This window comes from Vitis vinifera, chromosome 3, assembly GCF_030704535.1.
Source record: "Vitis vinifera cultivar Pinot Noir 40024 chromosome 3, ASM3070453v1".
NCBI lineage: Eukaryota > Viridiplantae > Streptophyta > Magnoliopsida > Vitales > Vitaceae > Vitis > Vitis vinifera.
In genome coordinates, this window is record NC_081807.1 from 20,322,873 (window position 1) to 20,348,080 (window position 25,208).

Below are 25,208 nucleotides of genomic sequence, written 5' to 3' on the forward strand. Positions count from 1 at the left end.
AAACACTTTTTGAGAGCAAGATCTACTTCTATATCTTTTGGTCCCTTGTGTTTCATGCAGCATTTGAGATTTGCTTAATTAGTGATGTACCGTTGATTACAAAGCAAGTCCAAGCTGGTACAGGATGGTTTGAAATGCAACAGTATAATGGGAATTCAGGTTTGGGGATTGAGCTTTGCTGTAGAGAATGTTTAAGACAATTAGGAAAGGATAGAGTGCAGCTTTAGGATGAGATTAATGCTTTCTTCGGGCCAACTGAGGGCTCTTACACATGGTTTAAATTACATACAGCATCCACTTTTATTCTCAACAAAATTAAGAATAAGAAGGAAGGAAAACCAAGGCAATCATAGCTAGAGTTCCCTAAGCAATTACATCTTTGAAGAAGACAATTATTACAGCCTATAATCAAGAAATGTTAATTATCCTTGATCTTGATCATTGTTCATTGATCATTTCATAAACAGAGAATTATGAATTCTTTTGCACTTGTAAACCTGAAAAAATTCATTTTTGTTCACAAATCAAAGCAATCTCAAATCATAATTAAGGACAAATAAAAAAGGACAAAAAATGTAACACTCTTAATTCACTATTAGAGCAGCAAGAACAGTAGTGCTACAGTAAATTCACTTTTATTATTTTGAAAATACAAATTATAAATATATAAAGGCTACCAATAAACAGGACAGAAAATAAAGCAAGAGACCCCGCCCTGAAACACATCTAAGTTGCTAGAAGAACTCCTAAACCAGTTCTTCCTCTTCTGGAAACTACCATATGAGAGAGTTTGGGCCTTAAGGTCCCTGGGCTCTTTTATGCTTTTTGCTTCTGTCACTTTAAACCATTAGAGGTAGCTATGTTACCCATCTGTTCTCCAGAAACAAGTGGGCTACTTCTTTGCAAACTTGTGATCAATTTCTGCCCCCGGCCATACTCTTTTATTTTTCCAATTTATTTTTTTAGAAGGGCAAAAGGTAGATTTATCAGTACATAACAACTATTCTGCAACTGCATATGTACAACCTGTTCTAATAATTACAGCAAAAAGAATAAATGAAATAAACAAAAAGGAAACCCCAAAAATAAACCTATAAAGTGTTTGTAAAAATTGAATTGAGAATTTCTTTTGTAAAATTTTAAAATTTATATAAGAATTAAAGCAAAAAGAAACAGCAAATAAAGGCCCAATAGATGTTTGTATTAAGAACTAAGTGACTTTGAATTTTCAGCTTCAATCATGCAGCTCAAAGAACTTCTTACCTGTCTAGTCTCTTTTGCATTTTTGATGAGTCCATCAAGACAGTCATTAATAACCTTTAGGTCACTGTGGAACTTTCGCTGCCTTGGTACTATCCATCTTGCCAAAGGAACTTTCCAATAAGGGATGTAGAAGGTCGATCTATGCTCAGCTTCAAAAAGAGTACCATATACTGCCTGTGATATATTTTTAGAGGAGCTAATCAAAATTTTGTGATAGCCAAGACAGAACAAGTGAATGCAAATCTTTATATTCTAAAAGTTGGTCAGGACAATGGTATTTGATAGAACTTAAAAAGAGTACAAGTTTCAACTCTCAACATTTAGTCAGTAAATTATTCAGAGAAATCAGCAGCAATCAATCTAAATGTCCACTATCTTTACAAGAGAGTTTTTTTTATTTATTTGTTGTTATTATTTGTTTTCCTTTCAATATGTTTGATAGAGAGTGAATGATGTGTATTTAAAGTTCTTCTGGCCCCTGCCAAAGAAACCTCCTTAAACATGAGGTTCAAATTAAGTTGATATAAATTATTGGAATTATAGTCATCCATGTACAAAAGAATGTGCAATGATTTTCCCTGAAGAAGACTTAAAATAACAATGTATGACTTACTGGATCTTTCCTATAATCATACTTCAACATTTTTTCTTTTTGATAGGCAGCAAAAATATATTAAAAGTGCCAAATAAAACACACAACCAAGTATATAGGCAATATACAAGACGCGTCAAGAGGCAAAGCAAAAAAATGCAAGGGACTCTAAAAAACACAGCCCTCTAACGAAAACTCCAACCAAACGGTAAAATCCATCATGGTTAGAGGAACCCCATCTATATGCAACCTAGCCCATAACACAAGGATGCCAAGAAAAGAGGATTTAAAGGCTTCTGTTAAAAAGCATGATATACATTATGGGGCCAAATTGGTAATTCAAAATGGTATCAAAGTCTCATTTGGCAGGAGGTCATGTGTTTGAGCCTCACTGCATAATATGTATTTCCCTAATTTATTAAGCCAATGCGTAATTCTAAAAGAGGTAGATTGTTATTGTTTGCCTATGAGCCTAGTGCATCCCCACATGCCGGTATAAGGCCACACATGAGGAAGAGTGTTAAAAGCATGGTATATATTGTAGACTTTTAGGAAAATCAGTAATTCAATAACTTTGATAAGATAATTCCTTACTTTCCAAAGCATGTTCATTCCTCTCTTTCCAAGAAGACTATAAAATACACAAAGGGATAATCCTCCACATCCTCTTTTGCTTCTTTCCTACAAGAGAACCATGACATCCCAAGAGGAGCCTTTTTACCAAGATTGACATCACCCAAGCATTCGTAAACAAAGATAAAAAAAAACACAGTATTCCACAACACTTGTGCTCTAGAACAATGCAATAGGATGCGATCACCTAACTCCTCATCTTCCTTTCAAAGAAAGCAGCAATTCACCAAAGTCCATCCCCTCCTTTACAACGTATCCAATGTCAACACCTTTCCCCAATGGGCTTCCATGTGGAAACTTTGGAAGGTGCCATCACATTCCAAACAACCATAGTAGGGAACTCTTCCACTCTTTCTTGCTTAAGAAAATTGTAGGACCTGATTGAAAATTTACCCTTCTTTGCATCCAACTAGACATCTCATTTTACATATCCCTATTCATTGCCACACCTTGAAGCCTTAACAAGAAGGCCTCAACCCTTCCCATTTACCAATCATTTAGATTCCTATAAAGCATTGGTTTCAACATCCTCTCTCGCTTTGTTGATTCCACACATTAGCCACCCAGGCATTCTTTATCACCACTATGCAATACAAAGAGGGAAAAGACTCTTTTAAAGATGAATTACCACACCATTTGTCCTTTTATAATTTCATTCTTCTATCGTTACCCACAAAGAAAGAGGTTCTGCAATTAAAATTCTCTCAGTCTCTCCTAATGGCCCTCCACAAACTAACTTTGAAACCACCTCTACCTTCCTTGGTACACCAACCCCTTCCCCCCCCTCCCTGTACTTCCTAATAATGATTCACTTCCAAAGGAAACCATTCTTTAAGACAAATATTCAATTCTATTTTCCTAGTGAGGCCCATTTCAGAATTGAGATCTTTTTAATCTCGAGTTCCCAATTGAATTTTTCCCTACAAGTAATCTCCCATCTCACCAAGTGAGGCCCCCTCCCCCCCCCCCAATAAAAAGTCTCTTTGAATCTCAAGCCTCTCGCTCACCTTCCTAGGCATGACAAAAAGAGACATCTAGTAGATGGGCAAGCTAAACAAAATGCTCTTGATGGGAGTGAAGCTCCCACCCTTAGATAAATATTGTCACTTCTACATAGCTAACTTCATGTGGACCCTCTCTTCTACTGAATGCCAACAAGCCCTCGACTTGAAAGGTGCTCGTAAAGAAAGACCTAGGTAAAAGGTGGGAGCTCCCCTTACCTGCAACCTAACTTAACCCCCAAATCCTCCACATTCGAGACACTACCCACAAGAATCTCTGAAAATCATCTTGTGGAAGCTCTTAAAGAAATCTTGTTCCTTCTTTTGCTCAGAAATCTAACCATATTAAAATCCCCACCAACACACCAAGGGTCACTCCACAAACCTCTGATGTCCCTTAATTCAATCCAAAAATTCTCCCTCTCCCTACTCAGAGTAGGGCCATACACCCCAGTGAAGACTTGTCCAAAATCATGTTCACAGTATATAAAGTGACAAGAGACTGAAAAAGCTCCCACTTCCATTTTGATCAAGTCCAATACTCTTGTAATCCCAAAACAGCAGGATTCCACCAGCGGAACCCTGGGCCTCCACTGTTCCCCATTCCAACTCACCAAGTCCAGCAACATATCCTGAACTTTTGTTTCCTATAAACAAACTAAATCTGCCTTCTAAGATTTTGTAAGGGATTTGATAACCTTCCTCTTCGGCATTGACATCCTAAAACATCTAAATTAGGTTCAAGAAGACTCTTTTAGACTGTAAAATGCCTTTTTCAACCTGAAAGTGTCTTTATAGCTATGGTGTACTCAAACCAGCCAGGAACATGTTCATGTTTATTCCTCTTCCTTTTCCCGGTGTACAAATGCATTTTTTTCAGCAAAATTGGTGCAGTAACCCATTACCATTGCCTTCTATGGATAGAACAACCCAAGGAGAATTTGTCTAGGCAATTGGAGCAAAGATTTACCAATAATCAATTCCCAGTGTGTTAGGAAATCGCTCAGCTATTGTACTTCTATTTGTCCCATCAACATTATATTTCACTTTGAAAACCCATTAGCGACCAAGCTTCTTGCCTAGAGGCAAATAAAACAAGTCCCCTATATCATTCTTCTGGAGAGCTCTCACCTCATTAAGCCTTGTTTATACTTATCCTATTGCTTAGGGTTTCATTTACTATCAGGTTAGTAAATTAGGTTGTTTCTGGTGCGGCGGAAGGTTTGTTTCAAAAAGAAACAGAAAAACGCTCAAGAACCAACACAAAGATCACAATATGATCTGAAAATTAAAGAATAACTCTGAAAAAATATATTGAACTCCTCTCTAACAATTACAATGAGCCTTTAAATAATGTTTGTAATGCAAAAATAAAGGAAATAACTGAAATAAGAAACTAGAAATAGGAAACCAAGGTAACTGGAAACTAGGAAAACTAGAAAAGAAATAGGAAACTAATGATGAACCTACAATAGAAACTAATAATGTAGAAAACAAAAACTAACCTAAAATAGAAACTAACAATGTAAGAAATAGAAATTAATCTAAAATAGAAACTAAGGATGTAGGAAACTAAAAATAGAAACTAACGATGATTGTGTGCTGCATCAATCCCCTCCACTTGAAGAAAACTCACCCTCGAGTTTTGTGGCTACAAAGAAAACTCATCCGAAGGACGTATGTGTGGCTCTTTTACTTGCTTAAAGAAATCTAGGCTCGTTATGTTGGTGAATAATGACTTATCTTTCTTAGTAACCGAATTATTTTCTGACGATTGAGACTGTGGCATCAAAACAATCTTCTTATCAAACCACCAAAAAATAAAAGTATTATCTCGACCTTTATAAGTGGCATCAACATCATAGTGTCACGGCCTCCCCAATAAAATATGACAAGCGTCCATATCCACCATGTCACATACGATCTCATCTTTGTAATACTTTCCGATCGACAAAGGAACTTTGCAAACTTCCGGGCCTTTCTTAATCCATGCAATCTTCTATGGAGAAGGGTGTTTATCAGTCTTCAAATTAAGTGCTTTCACAAAAACCTTGGAAACAACATTCTTGCTATTTCCACTGTCAATGATCACGTTGCACACTATATTACGAATAGTGCATTGAGTCCAGAATATTTTATGTCGTTGAGAGTCATCTGACTTTTTGGGGTAAGCAAAAGTCGTTGGACAATGCACGCCACTTCTTCTCCCATATCTCCTTCTGCAAACTCAGCACCCTCGTAGATATCTTCTTCAAGAACTTGTTCCTCTTCTCTACCACCTTCTACAAAGTTAACAAATTGTTTATTCGGGCAATTATTTGAAAGATGGTCTGGCTGGTTGCACTGAAAACGCTTCCCTAGATTTGGACACACATGAGGGTCATTATTGATTCGTTGTTACTGCTGGTTTCAGCCTTGAGTATTAGATCGAATAGGGGTTAAAGTTCCACTTCGATTCTGCATCAAATTTTGAGTTGAAGGGGCATCTTTATCGTTGTTATCATTGCTTCTTGAAGGATTGGTCGGCGAAAGTTACTCGGAGTGAACACCGTGGACCTATGGATTTGACTTTCCACTTTCATCGCCAAATTAACTACATCTATCATTGTCCAAACCCCTTGAAGAGTCAGTCACTCTTGAATGACCAGCTTTAGGCCCCCAATATAACGAGCAATTAATTGGTCCTCCATCTCAGACAAATTAACTCGGGCATTAAATCAATAAAATTCCTCCGTGTATTTGTTCACAGTCTGATTGGCTTGCCAACAATTTTGATATTGTTGGTATAAAAATTGTTCATAATACAGAGGGAGAAATTGTCCTTGTAATAACTGTTTCATCTTAGGCCAAGTACGAACACGTTGTTTTCCTTGTCGTTGACGATTATATTGAAGTTGTTTCCACCATGCAGAAGTTGCGCCCTTCAACTTATATGCCACAAGCTTTACTTGATTTTCTTCTTAAATACTCAAATAGTTGAAAAAGTTTCCGACAGTATAGACCCAATCGAGAAAATCTTCAATGTGTAGTCGACCATCGAAACTTGGTAAATCCATCTTCATCTTAAATTCTTGGTTATTTTGACCCCGATTGTTAGCTCGATAATTGAAACAAAAATCATCTTCTTCTCTAGATGAATAATCCAACCTCTGTTGCTACCTTTGTTGAATATTCCTCCGCTGTGAAAGTCGAATATCATCACCATCTCGAAAAGGTGGACAAAACTCATCTTGGTCATCAAAAAACCCTCGTTGGAGGTTGTCGTCTTCATGGTGCCTAAGAGCTCCCCGATTCCGACCCTCATACACTCGTAATGGATAGGCCTCACAAAAATCACGATTTATGATTGGATTCGTGCGAATCACGCCTCCGCCATTGATTTTTGAACCGATCTGTGGCCGACATTGGTCATCGTAGTCGTCCTCTTGCCAATCACCACATTGGTCTAGTCGTCGCTTCATGGGTTCATGTTTCCCTTCAATAGTCAACGCAGACACCATCTGCATGAGGTTGCGAAGAGTCTTGTCGATCCCGTTGAGTCGTTGCTCGATTTTTTCGAACCATCATTCGTCATCGATGGTTCGTTTTCCACTAGAACCGTCATCAACCATCAGATCGAGGTAAAAATCCTTGCTCTAATACCAATTTTGGTGCAGCGAAAGGTTTGTTTCAAAATGAAATAGAAAAGCACTTAAAAACCAACACAAAGGTCACAATAGGATCTGAAAATTAGAGAATAATTCTGAAAAAATATATTGAACTCCTCTCTAACAATTACAATGAGCCTTTAAATAATGTTTGTAATACAAAAATAAAGGAAATAACTGAAATAGGAAACTAGAAATAGGAAACCAAGGTAATTGGAAACTAGGAAAACTAGGAAAGAAATAGGAAACTAATGATGAACCTACAATAGAAACTAATAATGTAGAAAATGGAAACTAACCTAAAATAGAAACTAATGATGTAGGAAATAGAAATAAATCTAAAATAGAAACTAATGATGCAGGAAACTAAAAATAGAAAATAATGGAAATAAAAACTAATCTAAAATAGAAACTAATGATGTAGGAAGCTAACAATAGAAACTAATGATTGCATCAGTTTCATTAAAAAAAATTTAGACACCAGTATTTCCATTGGTATCATACATCTGAACAATCAATAATTTGGTCAATATCAATATCTTGAGCCAGGTACACAACTAGTAGACTAGGGTGATCTCATATCCCCAAGGGATCTAGCTTCAACTTCTTTACAAGGAGAACCAATGCATGGCAAGATGTGATGTTATGTGTTCATCAAAAAAGATATGCAGTAATCTACCTTTTCTTCCTTAACTTTTTCCTTAGTTTCTGCATAAGTTCATGACTCTTCCTCATCATTTCTTTCATTCCTTAAAATCATGGAAAAAGACAACCTGCCTAACTACTTGAGGTCAACAGCACCATGCCTGTTTTGCCATCTATTCCAACAACTAAATCCATTTTAAGCTTCGTGCAATCCAATTTCACACCATTTTTCATTCTATTTTTACCCAAGAATCTGAATTGGATCCCTACCACTGTTTGTTGATGTTTTATGTTCTTAAGAATTTAAGAAAAGGTTTCATCTTGGCAATCTACCTAGAGCAACAATCCCTCTATCCAGGTTTAGAACTGGCTCTGACACAAAGAAAAACAAAAGGAGAGAGAGAGAGAAAGAGAGAGAGAAGAAGAAGAAGAAGAAGAAGATAAAAGTTGTAAGCATCACATCAGTACAAATACGAGTATTAATGATGCACATACAAATATACAATGATAACACCAATTCAAATTTAAATTTTTACGTAAATATAGACAAGAAAAATAAAAGGTGGCAGACCTTGGAAGAAAAACAATGATATTTGGAAGAGATGATGAAAAGAAAGTGAGACAGTATACATAATTGCAATTTGCCACAATTTTCGTTCATGAGAATAAAAATTTCATAGTATATAGCAAATTATAATTATAAATTAACTTTGATTGCATCTAGTAAATATACTTGAGGAAAATAAAAGTGGCAAAGCAGATGAAAAATCTAAGAGAGTAACTTAAACGTTATAGAAACTGGTTTTTTTAATGCATATACAAAAGGAGTATAAATTATTGAATAAGTATAAAAAATCTAAACGCATTAAAAGACAAATGCAACCCCATGACAGAGCTTCTAGAATGTATATTCATTTCATGAACCTTTATCACTGGAGATTCTTTTGTAACAGATCCAAAATCATGGTTAAAGACACCAAGCCCAATAATGTCAAGTGCCAAATCAGGTTTTTTTATGCATATATGAGAGGAGTATAAATTACTGAATAAATATACAAAATCTAAATGCATTGAAAGACAAATGCAACCCCATGACAGAAATTCTAGAATGTATATTCATTTCATGAACCTTTATCACTGGAGATTCTTTCGTGACAGATCCAAAATCATAGTTAAAGACACCAAGCCCAATAATGTCAAGTGCCAAATTTGAAAACTCAGCTTCAAGATCCAACTCAATTGTCTTTCCCCCATGCAAGTGCTCTCCTTCTAGAAGCTTCTCAAATTTCAATATTGCTCTTTCTGAACACTCAGTAAATACTTTTGTCATAGCTTCCAAGTATAAAGCATGGAACCCAGGAGCAATAACTGCAATTTAATTTGGAACAAATTAAAGATGTCCATTTAACGAAAAAAGAGCTCCAAAAATCAAAGACCATGAAAATATATCTGTAGAAACCAGAACAATAATAGAAAATGCAGAACCTGTGAATATTCATACACCATTGTCACAAGCACTTCTTGTTAGCAACACAAATCATGCCCTTTAGTTTTTGTCAACCAAATGCAATGATTATACCAACAAGAGGTTTAAATGTAGTGTTTTCAACCTTATACATGGTATTTCATGGCTTTCTCACACTCTTTAGAACCATCAGCCATTCTATTGCAATAGTAATGAAAGAAACTTAACATGCTACCAATTTATCAGTTTAACAAGTGAAAAATAATCACAGAATAATATTTGTAAGAAACAAAATTTTGTTGATCAAAAGCAAAGGCAATTTACAAAAGAGGGATAAGAAATCTTCAAAAACCTAGAGGACAGTGCAAACAAGAAAAAACAGAAGAAACTAAAAAGATAAGTAAACAAAAACCTCAAATCCTCATAGAGGCTAAAAATCATATTAAAATCATCCAGAACTAAACTATCTACCTGCCCAAGTACTTACAACCTAGAAGGCACCTTCAACCAAGAGATGCCCAGTCCCTATAGAAAAAGCCTCTCAAATCTTCAGTAAGACTAAAATCCAGCTTTCATAGCCCAACCAATAGCTCCTAGTACAGAGAAAGTAAAACATAGGAGGCCAAGCCAGTTTGTTATTTTGAAAAATCGTTCTCATAAAGTAGATGATTTTTTGGAATTTAGACAATGTATGCAAAGTCCAGTATTTGTAGAATATTTAGGTTATTAGCTTCACAGAAATGGCCCTCAAGTGATTAGACACCTTCTAACTAGCCATCCAGCAGCTCATGAATCCATTATCACATGTTAGTGTTTCCTGATACTAGAAGTTCATTAAATAATAGACTACAGTTGCCAATAAAATCTCCAAATCCCAAGATGACCAGCTAGTACTTAACTGCTTCTATTGTAATTTCCTTGTCACTTGACATTTTCTGCAATGCTTACACAATTAATATTGTTTAGCATTGTGGATTCAAATCAACATTTTCATCAAACTTTAATAGGAGAGGATCAAGTGTCAATATTCAAAACAGAAATCTAAATAATAAGTTAGAATGATTGTCAAAAGTTAAAAACCTAGATTCATGATAACTATCCATGAAATCTTGCTTAAAATGTAAGGCCTCATAATTACTTAACATAATGAAGAAAATTATTCTTTTTTAAAGGTTGAACACAGAACTGTAAATGATCTAGTTACATAACCAACTGATGGTGCTGGTGATTTGTTAAGTGAATACAAGTTGCCGCATAAATCCACCAAAGTAGGGACTAGAAATGGTTGAAGTAAAACCAAAGTGTAATGGATGCTCAGGCAATATGTTATATTACAAGAACCATCCTGAAACCAACAAGTTCCTCCTAACTTACCAATTTGGATATAGCATGCATGGGCGATACAATCCTCTCAACAGTACTGATCAAAAACAATACTTGCATGCCCACAATTTTCAAGAATGGATATAAACAGTTGAAAACCTCAACAACAGAAATTTTTTATCAGTTAATGAATGTGTATGTAGTTAATACATTTCAGAATCTTAATTCTTGGTCATAAGCTAAGATGCAAACCTCAGCCTAAGTGCAAAGCCCTCACCTCTTCTCCTTTGCTTCCAGGTGTCAAGGTCAGCAGGTATGAGTCCTTTCCCCATTATTGGTTCTAGTATATCAGCAAGAACTCCCTAGTTAAAGATATGACAACTTGGGTACAAAGATCAGAATGGATAAATGACATGCAACAATTATGACTAGAAGTAAAATATATGCATATATAAGTAATAAACATGCACAAAATCAAAGATGCCAACATAACAACCTATTTTTTGGCTTATTTGGTCAAACAAAAAACCACATATAAATGCTTGGCCCTTATTTTCATTAACCATAATCATTTCCCCTTTTCTTTCATCATTATAGACAACCAAACTCCTTTTGAGAGAAAACAGGGGGATAAGAAAGAGGACCACAAAACAATATTCCTTTGACCAGTTTTTTTGTGATGTATTCATAAGAATCATAACCTAAATAATTCGTTAGCTGATATATAGCACTGATGGGACTGGGAAGTAAAAGGGATAGCCACGTTAACTTTCTATTTCATGAAATTTGAGATTTTCTGATACACGGAACAAAAAGTTAAAGTCTACTATGCAATACAACAAGAAAGAAAACTCAAAATATTTTTGCTGTCTTGAAGGGTGGCTAAAACATAACCAGAATGGAAACGCCCTCCTACAAGCAATAAGAAGATTCATACACGAGTCTTTCATAGCTACTGAAACAATATGAGAGCAAAGTAAGTCGGGCACTATCTCAATCTCTTATGATAGGTGCTTTTCATGCACAATAGGTGGTTTCTACTTGGGACAATGGTAACCTCGAAGACTGTCAAGCATCAAGCTGCAGGTTCGAGCCTGTGTATGGCCATTGCATCCAAAAATGCAAACTTTCGGTCTGTTACTATTCCAACTTTAGGCTGTTATTGCTTCCTCTCCTGTAGTGCCATTAAAGCTAACATATTATAAATTTTTTGTCACAGCAATTACAGCTCTAACAACAAGATTAAGAATGTATCCAAAAATTGTTGTATTCAACATACAGAAAACAAGGTTCAAAATGTTGTTTTTTGGGAAAACCAATTGGGAGGAATGCAATAACTCAAAGATTCTCCAATTTGAGAAGATTGAACTCAATTAAATACAAAGGAAAAGAGTTCAAGAGATTTCTTCTTAACATTGGTAGGTATCATCTGAGCAATGTTTAATGAAATTAACGAGTAATCCTAATGTGGGTGGATTTGGTCAGGGAGATGTAGAAATAGTACTTTAAGATCCATTACGTATCCAAGGCCTTTTGTTCTTCTTGTCTTCTATTATTTTGGCACAAATCTTTTTGGTTCTTAAAAAGAAACAGTTTGAGAAGGTTCAATTGTCCGAAATAAATTTCTAGATCTTATTACTACAGAGTCAACTTGAACAATTAGAACTTGATCTAACTTTAGGTGTGGTCCGTTTTTGGCAATCCCAATAAGGCACAACCATACTTGTTCAATTTATCTCTCTCAACTTGGATGCCATGAGGCGGGCCTTGGAAAGTTTTAGAATAAGCAGGGGAGATTCGCAAATCCTCTAGACGTAGAGCGCACAAAGCTTTGAACCCAAACACATTACCCACAATGGAAGTAAACATGTTAGTAACAACGCCTTCTTCAATCATTTTATTGACATGAGTGTTTTCTTTTTTTTTTTTTTTTGATAAATGAGTACAAATATATTAAAGGGCGAAAAACCACAAAGCATACAGGTAGTATACATAGTAGCCTATAAACAAAAAAACACATGAACAAAAAACCTCACCAGCCCTTAAGGAACCGCAAACCATTCCAAAAAGCCTAAAAGCGAAGAGGACTCCTCTCCCATATACACCCTAACCCAACTCCACAAATTACATACAAAAGAATTTTTCAGTTTCTGTATAGCTAAAGAGCCTCCCCTAAAAGCTAATATATTTCTTTCCTTCCATACCGTCCAAAAAATACACAACGGGATGGAGTTCCAAATCTTTTTCCCCACAAAGGGGCCCCTCCAACTAAATAATACCTCTTTGATTGTCTCTAGGAACACCCATTGAGCCCCAAACAAAGCAAGGACGATCTCCTAGAGGACCCTGACCACTATACAATGTAAAATAATATGATTTACATTTTCCTCTTCACAACCACACAAAAAGCAACGATTAGGAAGGTGCCAACCTCGTCTTTGGAGCCTATCCAAAGTTAGGATCTTCTCCCACGTGGCCTCCCAAGCAAAAGAAGCAACTTTGGTTGGAACCTTATCCACCCAAATGCTTTTTTTCGGGAAGGTGATGGGACTAGGAGCTGCCAGCAGCTTATAAGCATCCCTAATCCAAAAAGAACCATGACCCCCTCCTTTCCATATCACTGAGTCCTCTTCTGAAGAAATCCTCAAGTCCCTCAACATATGAAACAGCTCTCCTATAGCATCCAGCTCTCAATCATTAAAATCTCTGGAAAGTCTAATGTTCCAAACTCCTTGACCAAGGCTTGAATCCCACACTTCATTGACCGTAGCGTTCCTATGGACCGCCAAGGCAAATAGCTGGGGAAAAGTTTGGGACAGCGCCTCATTACCACACCACTGATCTGTCCAGAAATTGACCTAGTCCCCTCTCCCACCTTGAACCCTATGTTATCCTAACACTAGTTCGCCTCCTTCAAAATTTCCTTCTAAACCCCCACTCCAAACGTTCCGCGAGCTTCATTAGTTCGCCAACCAAATCCCTCATGGTCATACTTCACCCCGATCACCTTCTTCCAAAGGATTTCCTTTTCAAAGAAAGTCCCTTCATAATTTTTCGAGCCTTTTTGCTACTAACTTGGGCATTCGAAAAAGGGACAATTGGTAAATAGGTATGCTGGCCAATGTACTTTTAATGAGGGTAATTCTCCCACCCTTTGACAAATATTGTATTTTCCAAAGTGCTAACCTTCTTCTCATTCTTTCTTCCACCCCATCCCAAATAGACGAGGCCTTGTGGTTGGCTCCAAGGGGCAGCCCCAGATATAGAGTAGGAAGAGACCTCACTCTACACCCTAACTCCACTGCCATTTCGTCAATGTCTTCAACCTCCCCAACTGGAATTAATTCGCTTTTAGATAGGTTTATTCTTAGACCAGAGGCTGCCTCAAATCAAGCCAAAATCCAACTTAGAGAGGTTAGGTGTTCTTTCCTTGCTTCGTAGAAAATAATTGTGTCATCAGCAAAGAGCAAATGGGACACATTCATCTCCATTCGCCCCCTCCCTCGAAGACTACAGCCTGAAATGAATCTCTCATCAACAGCCTTTCTTATAAGTACACTTAGCACTTCCATACCCAAAACAAAAAGGTAAGGAGAAAGAGGATCTCCTTGACGCAGCCCCCTGGAGTTGGAGAAATAACCTGCTGGCACCCCATTAACCAGAACAGAAAATTTTGCAGTTGAAATGCACCACCAAATCCACTCCATCCAACGAGATCCAAAGTCCATCTTGTGCAAGACCTTCATGAGTAAATTCCAATTAATCCTATCATAGGCTTTTTCAATATCCAGTTTACAAATCAACCCTTTCTCCTTACATTTATGCCAAAAATCAATCACCTCATTAGCTATGAGCGAGGCATCCAAAATCTGTCTTCCCCTCACAAAAGCATTTTGGTCCGCAGAGACCACCTTGTCTAAAACCTTCTTCAGCCTATTGGCCAGCACCTTGGCCAAAAGCTTATACAGTCCCCCTAGAAGGCTGATGGGCCTGAAGTCCCCAAGGTCCTCAGCCCCACCTTTCTTTGGAATGAGGACTAGGAAGGTAGTATTGAGACTCATAGCAAAAGATTTCTTATCAAAAAACTCCTTAAACAGGTCCACAATCTCCTCCTTCACGAAGTCCCAGCAAGATTGCCAAAAAGCCACTGTGAACCCATCCGGGCCTGGAGCCTTATCTCCATTCATTTCCATCAATGCAAAGTGGATTTCTTCCTCAATGAAGGGCAGCTCCAAGACTTCAGCTTCATTACGGTTTAGACTTTGAAGGTGCAGCCCCTCAATATCAGCTCTCCAGCCTGGCTCCTCTGAAAGCAGTTGCTGAAAAGCATTCACAATCCTCTCTCTCACCTCCTGCTCCTCAGCCAACCACACCCCATTGATCTTAATTTTATCCAAGGAGTTATTTCTTCGGTGGGCATTGGCCATCTGGTGAAAGAAGTGTGTGTTCTTGTCCCCTTCCTTAAGCCACAGCTCCCTTGACACTTGTCTCCAATGAGTTTCTTCCAATAACACCCACTTCTTATAGGTTTCCTTAGCTTCTCTTTTCAGCTCCGTTTCACCTTCTGTCAGACTCCTTTCACTCTCCACCCCATCCCAGAATGCGACTTGTTGGAGGGCTGAGTTTTTATTAACTTTCAGCCTTCCAAACACATCCCTGTTCCACCCTTTGATTTTTTCCTTCATCACCTTCAGCTTAGTAGCCAATCTAAAACTGGCCCTCCCTCTCCCCCCCGACCCCTGCCACCAACCCCAAAAAAGATCCTTAAACCCATCAACTTTGAGCCACATGTTTTCAAACCTGAACGGGGAAGGGCCCCGTCTTAACCCACCACCCTTCAGCAAGATGGGAAAGTGATCAGAAGTGGGTCTAGGTAACCTACTCTGGACAACCCCACTAAAATGATCAAGCTAGTTCTGGGTCACTAGGAATCGATCCAGTCTAGCCCAAGATTGATTGTTCCTACCCCCGCTCCAGGAAAACACACCCCCTTGCAGAGGAAGATCCAGGAGCTCTAACTCATCAACAACCTGAGCAAATCTTCTCGTCGCACCAATCAGCCTTCCCTGATTGCTCCTTTCCCTTTGGGAGAGGGTAACCTTGAAGTCGCCCCCTAAACACCAAGGGTCATCCCAGATGCCCCTTATTACCCCGAGCTCCTCCCACAGAATCTCCCTTTCTTCCTTAGAAAACAGCCCGTACCCTCCTGTGAAAATTCAAACAATCTCATCTTCTACATTCCTAAGCCTACAAGAAATTGAGAACTACCCCATCTCCATCTCAAGCACCTCCAGGGTCGTTTTATCCCAACATATCAAAATCCCTCCCGTAGCTCCCTAAGCACCCATGGCACCCCAATCAAGAAACCTCCCAGAGCCCAAACTCCTCACCATACCCTCTGACATTGACTAAATTTTCGTCTCCTAGATACAAAACAAATCCACTTCCTGGCTTTTGATCATGGCCTTAAATCACCTTTCTTTTAGAGCTATCGTTAGCTCCACGCACATTCCAGCTCAACAACCTTATCTTCATTGGACTTCCATAATCTGGCACCCTCTTCCTTGCACAGCACACTTCTTCTTTTCCCCCCTCTCATAATTGATGGAACATTCAAGCCTTTTCAATTCCCTTTCGAATTTCGATTTCTCCAGAAGAGTTTTGCTATGAACTCTCTCCCTTCTCTTTCTAATTTTGACCAGAAACTCCAAAATATCTTTCTCCAATCCCTCTGTAGAAAATCCCAAAAACTTGCTAAACCTAGCCAGATCGCTTTCCTCCCAACTTAATTCCTTCCATCCTCTACCTTCTTGTGGCATAGACCGAACTAAGCACAATTCCTCTCTACTCTCTTCAATACTGTCAGTATTGACCTCCATCAACTCCCAGCACGTAACTGTCTCCTGCTCTGTAGACCCAGTGACGTTACACAATCGACCCGGTGTAACCCCCTAGGTTAAGTCCAAGCCAACCCCAGAAAAGTCGTAATACTCCCTCAATGGAGTCCGACCATAAATAGAAGAGGGAGAAAAAAGAGAACCAGAAACCATCGGTCCAATAGTGATAGGGTCGTTTTCATACCTTACAGCTTCCTCCAACAAGGCACAGTCAATCTTCGATCTCCCCTCGGACTGTATCTCCTCCTCAGAAGGCCTCCGCAAGCCATCCTTCACCCAGAAAAGAGAAATACCAGCGTCTGGACCCCCCACTAGGCTTTGGCCAATTACCATGGATGGACAGGCCTCCCCCAACTGGGCTCTAACCACAACTAAGGGCATAGACGGGCCTCAGTTGTCCAGCCCAGGCACCACAGAAGGCTCCAAAATCTTAGCCCGCCCAGAATTCTTCCTAGACGACAGCCCAAGAAGAGACGGCCCATTTTCACAAGGGAAGTCTGAGAAATGAGCAAGCCCAATGGGCTCTAATTCCTTAGAACTCCAAGGAGTCTCTGCTAGGCCCAGCAAAGTAAGTCCACCTGATCCTTGGGACCCACCCGGCGACCCATCAAAGCTCCGAATAGGATCCAGAACTTGCCCCGACCCACTTGACTGGCCCTACGTCCCATCGGTAGGCAACGGCAGGGCCTCGATCCTCGAACTGTCCTTCGCCTCCAGCACGCGCTCACCCACGCATGTACAAACCTCACCCCCAACCTCATCTCCTGTTGCGACATTCTTTCCTCTCTTTCCTATCGTCGCCGCTCTCATTACTGGCCTGACCTCCCACCAGAGAGTTAGCAAGTAGCATAGCTCTTCAACCCAAACCTCCACCACATTGGGGAGTTCCTCACCGTTACGCTTCACCAATATCCAGGCCCACTGCAATTCCTCCATCTTCTCCGCTTGGGAGTCGACTACGAGAAAACCCCCGCACTCCTCCCCTATCCTTCTTAGAATGTCCCGATCCCATAAGGAGACGGGTAAGCCTACAACCCGCACCCAAGCTTCACTCTTGTTCTCCCCTTCCCTCAGACATCCCGTCTCAGGCCTCCATTTCTCCGGGCGAAGAAAGATCCCCCCAACCGAGATGCTTCCAAGTTTAATGGCTTGCTCTGCTTCTATCAAAAGCTCAAATTCCATCAATACCTTGCCCCTCTCCAGTTTTGCTAACCCTAGGTTGCCCTTCAAACTCCAGATTTTTGCCAAATGGGTCCCCCAACTTCGTAGGTCATCCCCCCTTGCTGCGCTAGGGTTCCATATCCCAACCACACAGTGAGCCAATTTGTTTAAGTTTCGGCATAGCTCCTTCTTTGTGACCTCCACCCTGATTGTTGCTCTATCTTTACCCCTCGGCATTTTAACCACTTCCGCAAAGGTTTTCACCATACTTGGTTTCAACCGTAGCTCTTCTTCTTTTTGGCTTATCACTCCTCCATTAGCACAGCCCAAGCGTCGTAGCATCTCCACCATTGAAACCCAACCACCCTTTGCTCCTCTTCCTTTGGGGATAAATATGCTAAACCTTTTGTTTTCCAGGTCCACAACATCTAACCGGAGGAAGCACCCCCCTTTGTTTTGATCTCGCACCAGAGAATAAGCCCTCCCATTTTCTTTCCACTTTCTTACTCATTTTATAGTTCTCACATCCTTAATACAAAGAACCAGACAATCGAGGAATAGCCCAAGGCTCGCCGGTCCCAGCCTAATCCACGAGGAAATCCCTCTTTTCCTCTCCACAATTGTAGCTTGCAATCTGCCTTTCTTCTCCTCCACCTTAACCTCAAACGACTTCGACTCCACTCCGAAGCCACCCTTCCTGAAGCTTTTCCAAGACCCCGTAAGGACATCGCCCTCTGCATTCTCAGTTGCACTCAGAAATCCTCACACTCCTCCGTCGCTCTTGCTCTCTCTCTCTCTCTCTCCTCCATTTTCACTCAGAATTTTTTATTGACAAGAGTGTTTGATACCGAAAAAAATTTCCAACTATTCATTTTGAAATTACCTCCGCATTAATATAGTGGTAGAAAGAATACCATGTTGGATTTTCCACATCCCTTTCTTTTGTCGAAATAATAATGATCCTTGACACCTTTGTCAAAAATTCCTATTCTTAGTTTAGATTTTTTTTCTAGGTTTATCATAATTTTAGATTTGTTACATATAAGAAGTAGTGGACAAACAAAAAAAAAAAGGGTGAATTAGTCAAGATCCTTTTGTACAGAATAACAAGCAGCACATAAATTTCATTGTAAATGTGAAATACTTATCAAATAAAAATGCAGGAGAAATTAAAAGGATCCAGGGTCGTTTGTCTGCTTGGCTAGTTTTTTTAAATAAATAAAGCGAGAGAAGTCTTTGGAACGACAATAGGTATCTTTATTACATTAGCCAAAACTTATTTGTTCTTGTTCATTCCTATCACAGCAAGATGGACTTTACCTAGGCTGAGAATGGACCAACTATTAAATCTTGGATGGAAATTTCTTTTACCTATTTCTCTAGGTAATCTATTACTAACATGGAGGAAGAAATATCAGCTGTTGTCTATCACAACAGTCTCCAAAAATTAACTGTTTTAGAAAAGTAATTGCATTAGTAAAGTAGTATATTTCAAGTTGTTTCTGTCACCAAGATGCATTACTTCAAAGTTTATGCTCCCTATTAGGTTCAAGACCCAACTAAGACATATGAAACAAATTCAGTTTGCAAGCTTGAAATGGTGAAGGTTTGCCTCCACATAAAATTTAAAATGATGCATTCAGTAAATTGTTCAGAAGGTATAGAACTGCATAAAAGGTTTCTGTGTATATTGCTTCTCTATTCGATATGTAATTTCAAAGAGACAAAACAGGTTAAAGCAAAACTAATACATTGAGATAATGAATAAATAAATATGTGCACATATACATGCATGAATCCATATTCATTGAAGGCAATTTCATATATGGAACAAAATAATAAAATATTGATATTGGCCATCAGGTTCGCATCTTGAAAACATGGAGTCATTGAGAAAGATATCAAGTAAATATTGAATATGGATCCAAAAAGAATGCAGAAATTACTAGCAAAACATGAAAATTTTTGGATAAACATTTCAGGAGATATATGTTGACATTGTAGAATAACACATACAACATCAAGCCAAGAGCATGATCTATTTAACCCACATTTTTTTTTAGAAAAAAATGTCAAGTCCAAACAATAAAACATGGCAAAAACCATGAGACAAAGCTACATTAAGCAATATCTTCTGCAAGCAAGGGAGAAATAAAAAGAACAGCAAAAAGAAGCACATTATTAGATAATACCTTGTCATAACCAAAGATATTTTCTCGAAGAATATGCCTTGCAACAATGGGATCTGACACAACAACAAATGCCTTTGGCCCAAAAGCAAGTTTATACACTGAGCCATGCTGCCAAATTAAACCAAAATAAAAGAGGATATGAAACGATATGGAATTGGGGAGACTCAGAATATTAAGAGTGGCAAAAAAATAGAACAATGAGACTACAATTCATGAATCCTCCATCTGGTACCCAAGAAACTGGAGGAAAAGAAACCAAAAAATGTCAAAACCCTTATATTTTCCAACTTTTTGGTTTTCAGGCATGGATTTATACTCTATCAATGCTACTCAAAGGGAATAATTCTACGTATTTATAAAGACCCCAGGCAGGATAACAGCAAAACCTAATAGATTTATGGTCTTTGGGAAAAATGCATCCAAGATCATACATTTTGAGCTGGGTTCCATGGGAAGTTCAAACTTCCTTTTTGATTATCATATCACATATAAGATAAATTTTGAGACTCAATAGCCAAATACATGGCATTTGAATTATAATCAGAGATCAAAATTAGCATAATACAAGTAGAAAGTAGAATTAACACAGTGGAGTCTCTTATTTAGAAGAATTGAAACACATTGATATCATGCTACCTATGCCTAACAACAGAACAGGGCAACAATATATAAATTATCCTCCCTAAAAGGATTACACCAGATAAATAGGTAACAATTAGGAGAGGTGTGCCAGAGACCAGAAAGGTTAGTAGCTTCCCTCAGGAAAGCCTGGCAAGAACAACACATGCAAGCTTCCCTGCATGAGCCTTGTTTATGATAAATTTTGTTTGATTTAAATGAACTTGCAGACTGATCATTAAGTGGGGTTGCTCCCCTCCAGCATTAGCAAACTTTGTCGGAACTGGTTAGAAATGGGCACTACCATCCCAGACCTATCCAGCCAGGTTCTATTTTTCATGTCCCTTTCGCTAACAGATGAAATCAATGAAGTTTTCAATGACCAATCAGCTAAATCAAGTCAAGATTTGTTTTCCAATGAGCCCTATCACAACCAAAAATATAAGACTATAGATTTATTATTCTTTTGTACTTTTCCTCTTATATCGGCAACCAAATAGTAACATAGTCATCAAAGCATCTACCACTAAACAAGTAGGGGCCATGTGTAATATACACAAATGAAATATTAGGAATACATTCCTGAAAAGAAATGGTACCTCTATGAACCAATCATACAGTGAAAAGAAGAGAGGCCGACCAAAAAGATCAGAAACTGCACCTTCAGCTACAGGCATTGACCCTATACTTCCCCCACTTAAAAAATTGGTTAGGAGGTTGCTCGCATTGTCCAATAGATTTCTTGATTTCTGTTTATCCGTGCTAGTGGATTGGCATCTATATGAGAAACAAATAACAAATTAGCCCCAAATCCAATTAGTAACTCTTAGGCTGCCAAGGAAAAAGTAGGAAATAAATTAATTTAGATATTAGACTTCTCATTAACCAAGATGAAAACCTCCACTCTGTTGAACCTAGTTTGCATATGCTCTGTTTGGTTTCTGAGAGAACTCAAAAGAAGAGAAAATTAAAGATTTTTTTATGCTTAGAATTCCCACCCAAGAAAAATTTATACTCAGCTGAATTTACTTTCCTCTTTCTTAGTTTTCTCAGCAACCAAACATAAGGTATGCCAACTTATTTTTTGAAGTTTGGAAGCCAAGGCAAAATAAATATCAGACTAAGAAAAGTCTCAATTCTTTTCTCTGCAATTAGATGGAAGCAATGAAAGAAAACTGTCCCAGCTCTATTTGGTTGCTCAAAGAAAAATGCAAGAAAATAAAAGGAGGAAATGATTTCTCATCTCAGATATTTATCAATTGGGACCCTAGAATTCTTTAACCGACATCCAAATGTGCCTAATAAAACTGACAATTTTGCTTAATTGGGTTGACATTTTTTTTTTCGTCCCATTATTAAGAAACGAAACAAGAAGAACCAAGATGATGCCCAAAATCCAGTGGTTATCCTCAATTTTCCCACCATCCAAACCCATTGTTACCTAGTTTAAGACCCTTTAGGCTTGAATCTCTGGGCATAATAGAACTAAATTATTTTGCTCAATTGGTATCACCGATTTTCTTCATTTTTCTTTTATTTTTTCCCCATTTCTATAACACCATGATAGTACTAAAAAATCCTACTGTTTCCTCCATTTTCTCACCACCCAAACATAGGGTTACCTAATTGAGGTCCCTTTGGACTTGAACGTCTAGCCCTAGGAAACTACAACAACAAGAGCCATGATGTTACCCAAAAGAATCAAATTATTGATTGTGTCATAAAGACACATATGTCTATGCCACAATCATCCCCTTCTATTAGATTCTACCATCTTAGCCATTTTCCAACCTATGAACGCCGTCTAGACTTCAACTTCTGCACCTAGTTCAACCAACTGTTTTGCTTAATTGGGCATCAGTTTTGTCCTGTTTCAAGACAACAAAACAAAAAAGATAATAAAAACCACTATGTTACTGAAAACAGCATTATTTTCCTCCATTTTCCCACCACCCAAACACAGAGTTACCTGATAGAAAGCCTTTCCTTCAGCTTCTGGGCCAAACACAACTAAGTGGGCCTATAAATTGGAAATCATTAATTTTCCGCTTCTAGTAAACCAAACCAACAAAAACCATCACGTAAGTCAAAGCCCTACTGCTCTCATCCATTTTTCCACTACCCAAACACAGGGTCTCCTAATTGAGACCTTTAGACTTCGACTTCTGGGCCTAATAGAACCTGCTCTAATGCTTAACTGGGTATCCTCTTCTTTCCCCCATTTCTAGTCAACCAAAACAAAAAGAACCATCACTGCTAAAAAATTCGATTGTTTTCTTCCATTTTCCCACCATCTAAAAAACAGAATACCGGATTTAATACCCTTTAGACTTGAACTTCTTGGTCGAATATTACCAACTATTCTGCTTAATTGGGTATCGTTTTTTCCATTTTTAGTAGACCAAAGCACCAAGAACCATCATGTAATTCAAAGAATCCTTCTGTTTTCCTCCATTTTCACACCATCCAAACACAGGATTACCTGATTTAATACCCCTTAAGCATCAACTCCTGGGCCTATTAATAATGGACAACCAACTATTCTGCTTAATTGGGAATTTTTTTTTTTTCCATTTTCGGTAAACCAAGGCACCAAGAACCGTCATATAACGCAAAAAATCCTCCTGTTTTCTTCCATTTTCCCACCACCCAAACACAAAGTATTACCTGATTGAAGACCCACCAGGCCTGAGCTTCGAAAGCTGAGAAGTTCTAGAAGACTGCAAATAAGGGGTTCTTGAGAAACAGCTATCACTCACATGAAAATGCTGCAACAACACACATGTAGCCATTGCCCAACTCAGATTCCACACCCAGTAGTAGTGACCCAAAACATATATGATATATCCACTTGACGCATGCTCAAATCACAGCAGTTGTCTTTCACACCCATCACAGGCATACCAACACGATTGGATGTAAATACAAAAGAAAAAACATCTGGGACCCATAGATTGGAGGATGACGCAGGAATTCCACCGAGCCCTCCTCACCCAATCATTTCATGGCTTGTGTGTGAGACGCACCTAACCATTACCGAAGTGCTCTTCTTGTGGTTATGCCTACCTTTCTTTTCTCATTTTCTTTGAATTTTGTATGCAATTCCACTATGGGTCTTTCGATTGAGTCTAATAATAAAAATGGGTTATTTGGTCAGCTAGGCCAAAATAATAGTAAAATTGCAAGATTGACTTCCTTCTTAATTTTATTGAAAAATAATCTAATTTGGAGTCTTTTACCCTTTTGATTTGTTTCCCTCCAAAAACACATCTTTCTACTTATTTTATTAATTTCATTTTTTACCTACTCATATCTTTCAAACTTTTTTTTTTCTTTGCCACGATCCGAGCATACTCCCTCTCGCTACATGACTTCATCTATAAATGTGAGTTGAAACTTTCCTTCTTTCTCATTTCATGAACATTCATTATATTTTTAATTTACTTTATTTTGAAAAAATTCTTTGTCATTTCCTAATGCTCCATCCACTCTCTTATCTTCCAAATAACTTATTTTCATTTTTGTTCATATTCACCCAAACTACATTGCCTAAAAAAACAAAAATCATGTTCTCATTTTTTTTTTCATTATATTCATTTCACCTTATAATATTTTTCATTTTCACTTTTTTATTTTTTATTTTTCATTAAGGGTGTTCACCTTAATTATACGAAAGTTAAGTTTGATTTTTAAAAAAATAAGGTTAAATTGCAAACCCTAAATTCAAAAAAAAATATATAAACTAAAAATAATTGCAAATATTTCTAATAAAAAAACAATAGCAAAAACCCAACAAAAAATTACGGCAAAATTTGAGAATGACGATCTTGCAGAAGAAAGAAAGATAAAAGGATTTTTACAGTTAATTTTATTTCCTTAGTGAGTCTTTATCTCTTGAGGGGGCAAACTGTGAGAGAATGGGAGAGAGTTAGGAATTAGAATGGGAGTAAAATGAATTTGGAACGAGGGGTAATGTTTGTTGACATAAAGAAAGGGTAAAATTATAAAATAAAATAAAATAAAAAAATTGGTTTAGTTTTTAAAAAAAGATAAAAAGAAAGGATGTTATTTTTCAAATTTTAAGAATATTTCAAGTCTTTTAACCAAAATCTCAATAAAAATTCACTGGATATGTTGTCTTCCACAAAGTACTTAATAAAGAAAAAAAATATTTCTTCATATTTGATTTACTATCAAAATAATATATATTTAAAAAATAAATATAATTAAAATGAATTAAAATCTCAATAAAACTCAAATAAAATAATGCTATTAGGATTAGGAGAAATTATTATCCTAATCGGATTATTGGTTTATTACATTGCAAAAAATTAAAGATGAGGTTGAATACAATTTAGGTATAAAAAAGCACATATAATTTTAGATGCATATTTTATATATATAAAAAAAAATTGAGAAAATTGACATCATAAAAAGTTACTCAATATTTTATTATAAATTTTGTTTTCTATTTTTTATGCATTTCATTTATGATAATTTATACTTTCTTATGTCTTTAAGGATCTCTAAGATAGGTTATTAATTTAATACATTGCGGAATTATAAAAAAATTATTATTCGAGTGAGGTTATTAATTCATAAAAAAAACATACGTATATATTTTAAATTATTTAATTTTAAAATGAAAAAATAAGTGAAATAAATGTAAATTTAAGTCTTTTTCTTTTTTCATTTTCTTCTTTTTTTTTCTCCCTATTTTTTTTCTTAAGGTTATATTTGATTTCAAGAAAATTATAGGAAAGTATGGAAG

The 25,208-nt window shown here is 37.4% G+C and overlaps 1 protein-coding gene across 1 annotated transcript in view; it reads right to left on the bottom strand.

The window, feature by feature from the left end:
- Window positions 1–23,532, bottom strand: part of LOC100248381 (cytochrome P450-like) — a 28,451-nt gene extending 4,919 nt beyond the window's left edge. The window contains exons 1-6 of the mRNA XM_002266847.4: window positions 23,105–23,532; window positions 21,037–21,214; window positions 19,820–19,927; window positions 10,847–10,931; window positions 8,911–9,149; window positions 1,264–1,437 (exon numbers count right to left, since the gene is read on the bottom strand). Of these exons, the coding sequence (XP_002266883.1) occupies window positions 1,264–1,437; window positions 8,911–9,149; window positions 10,847–10,931; window positions 19,820–19,927; window positions 21,037–21,214; window positions 23,105–23,229 (909 nt within the window). The 5' untranslated portion in view covers window positions 23,230–23,532. The remainder of the gene's footprint in view (window positions 1–1,263; window positions 1,438–8,910; window positions 9,150–10,846; window positions 10,932–19,819; window positions 19,928–21,036; window positions 21,215–23,104) is intronic.
- Window positions 23,533–25,208: the final 1,676 nt, after the last annotated feature.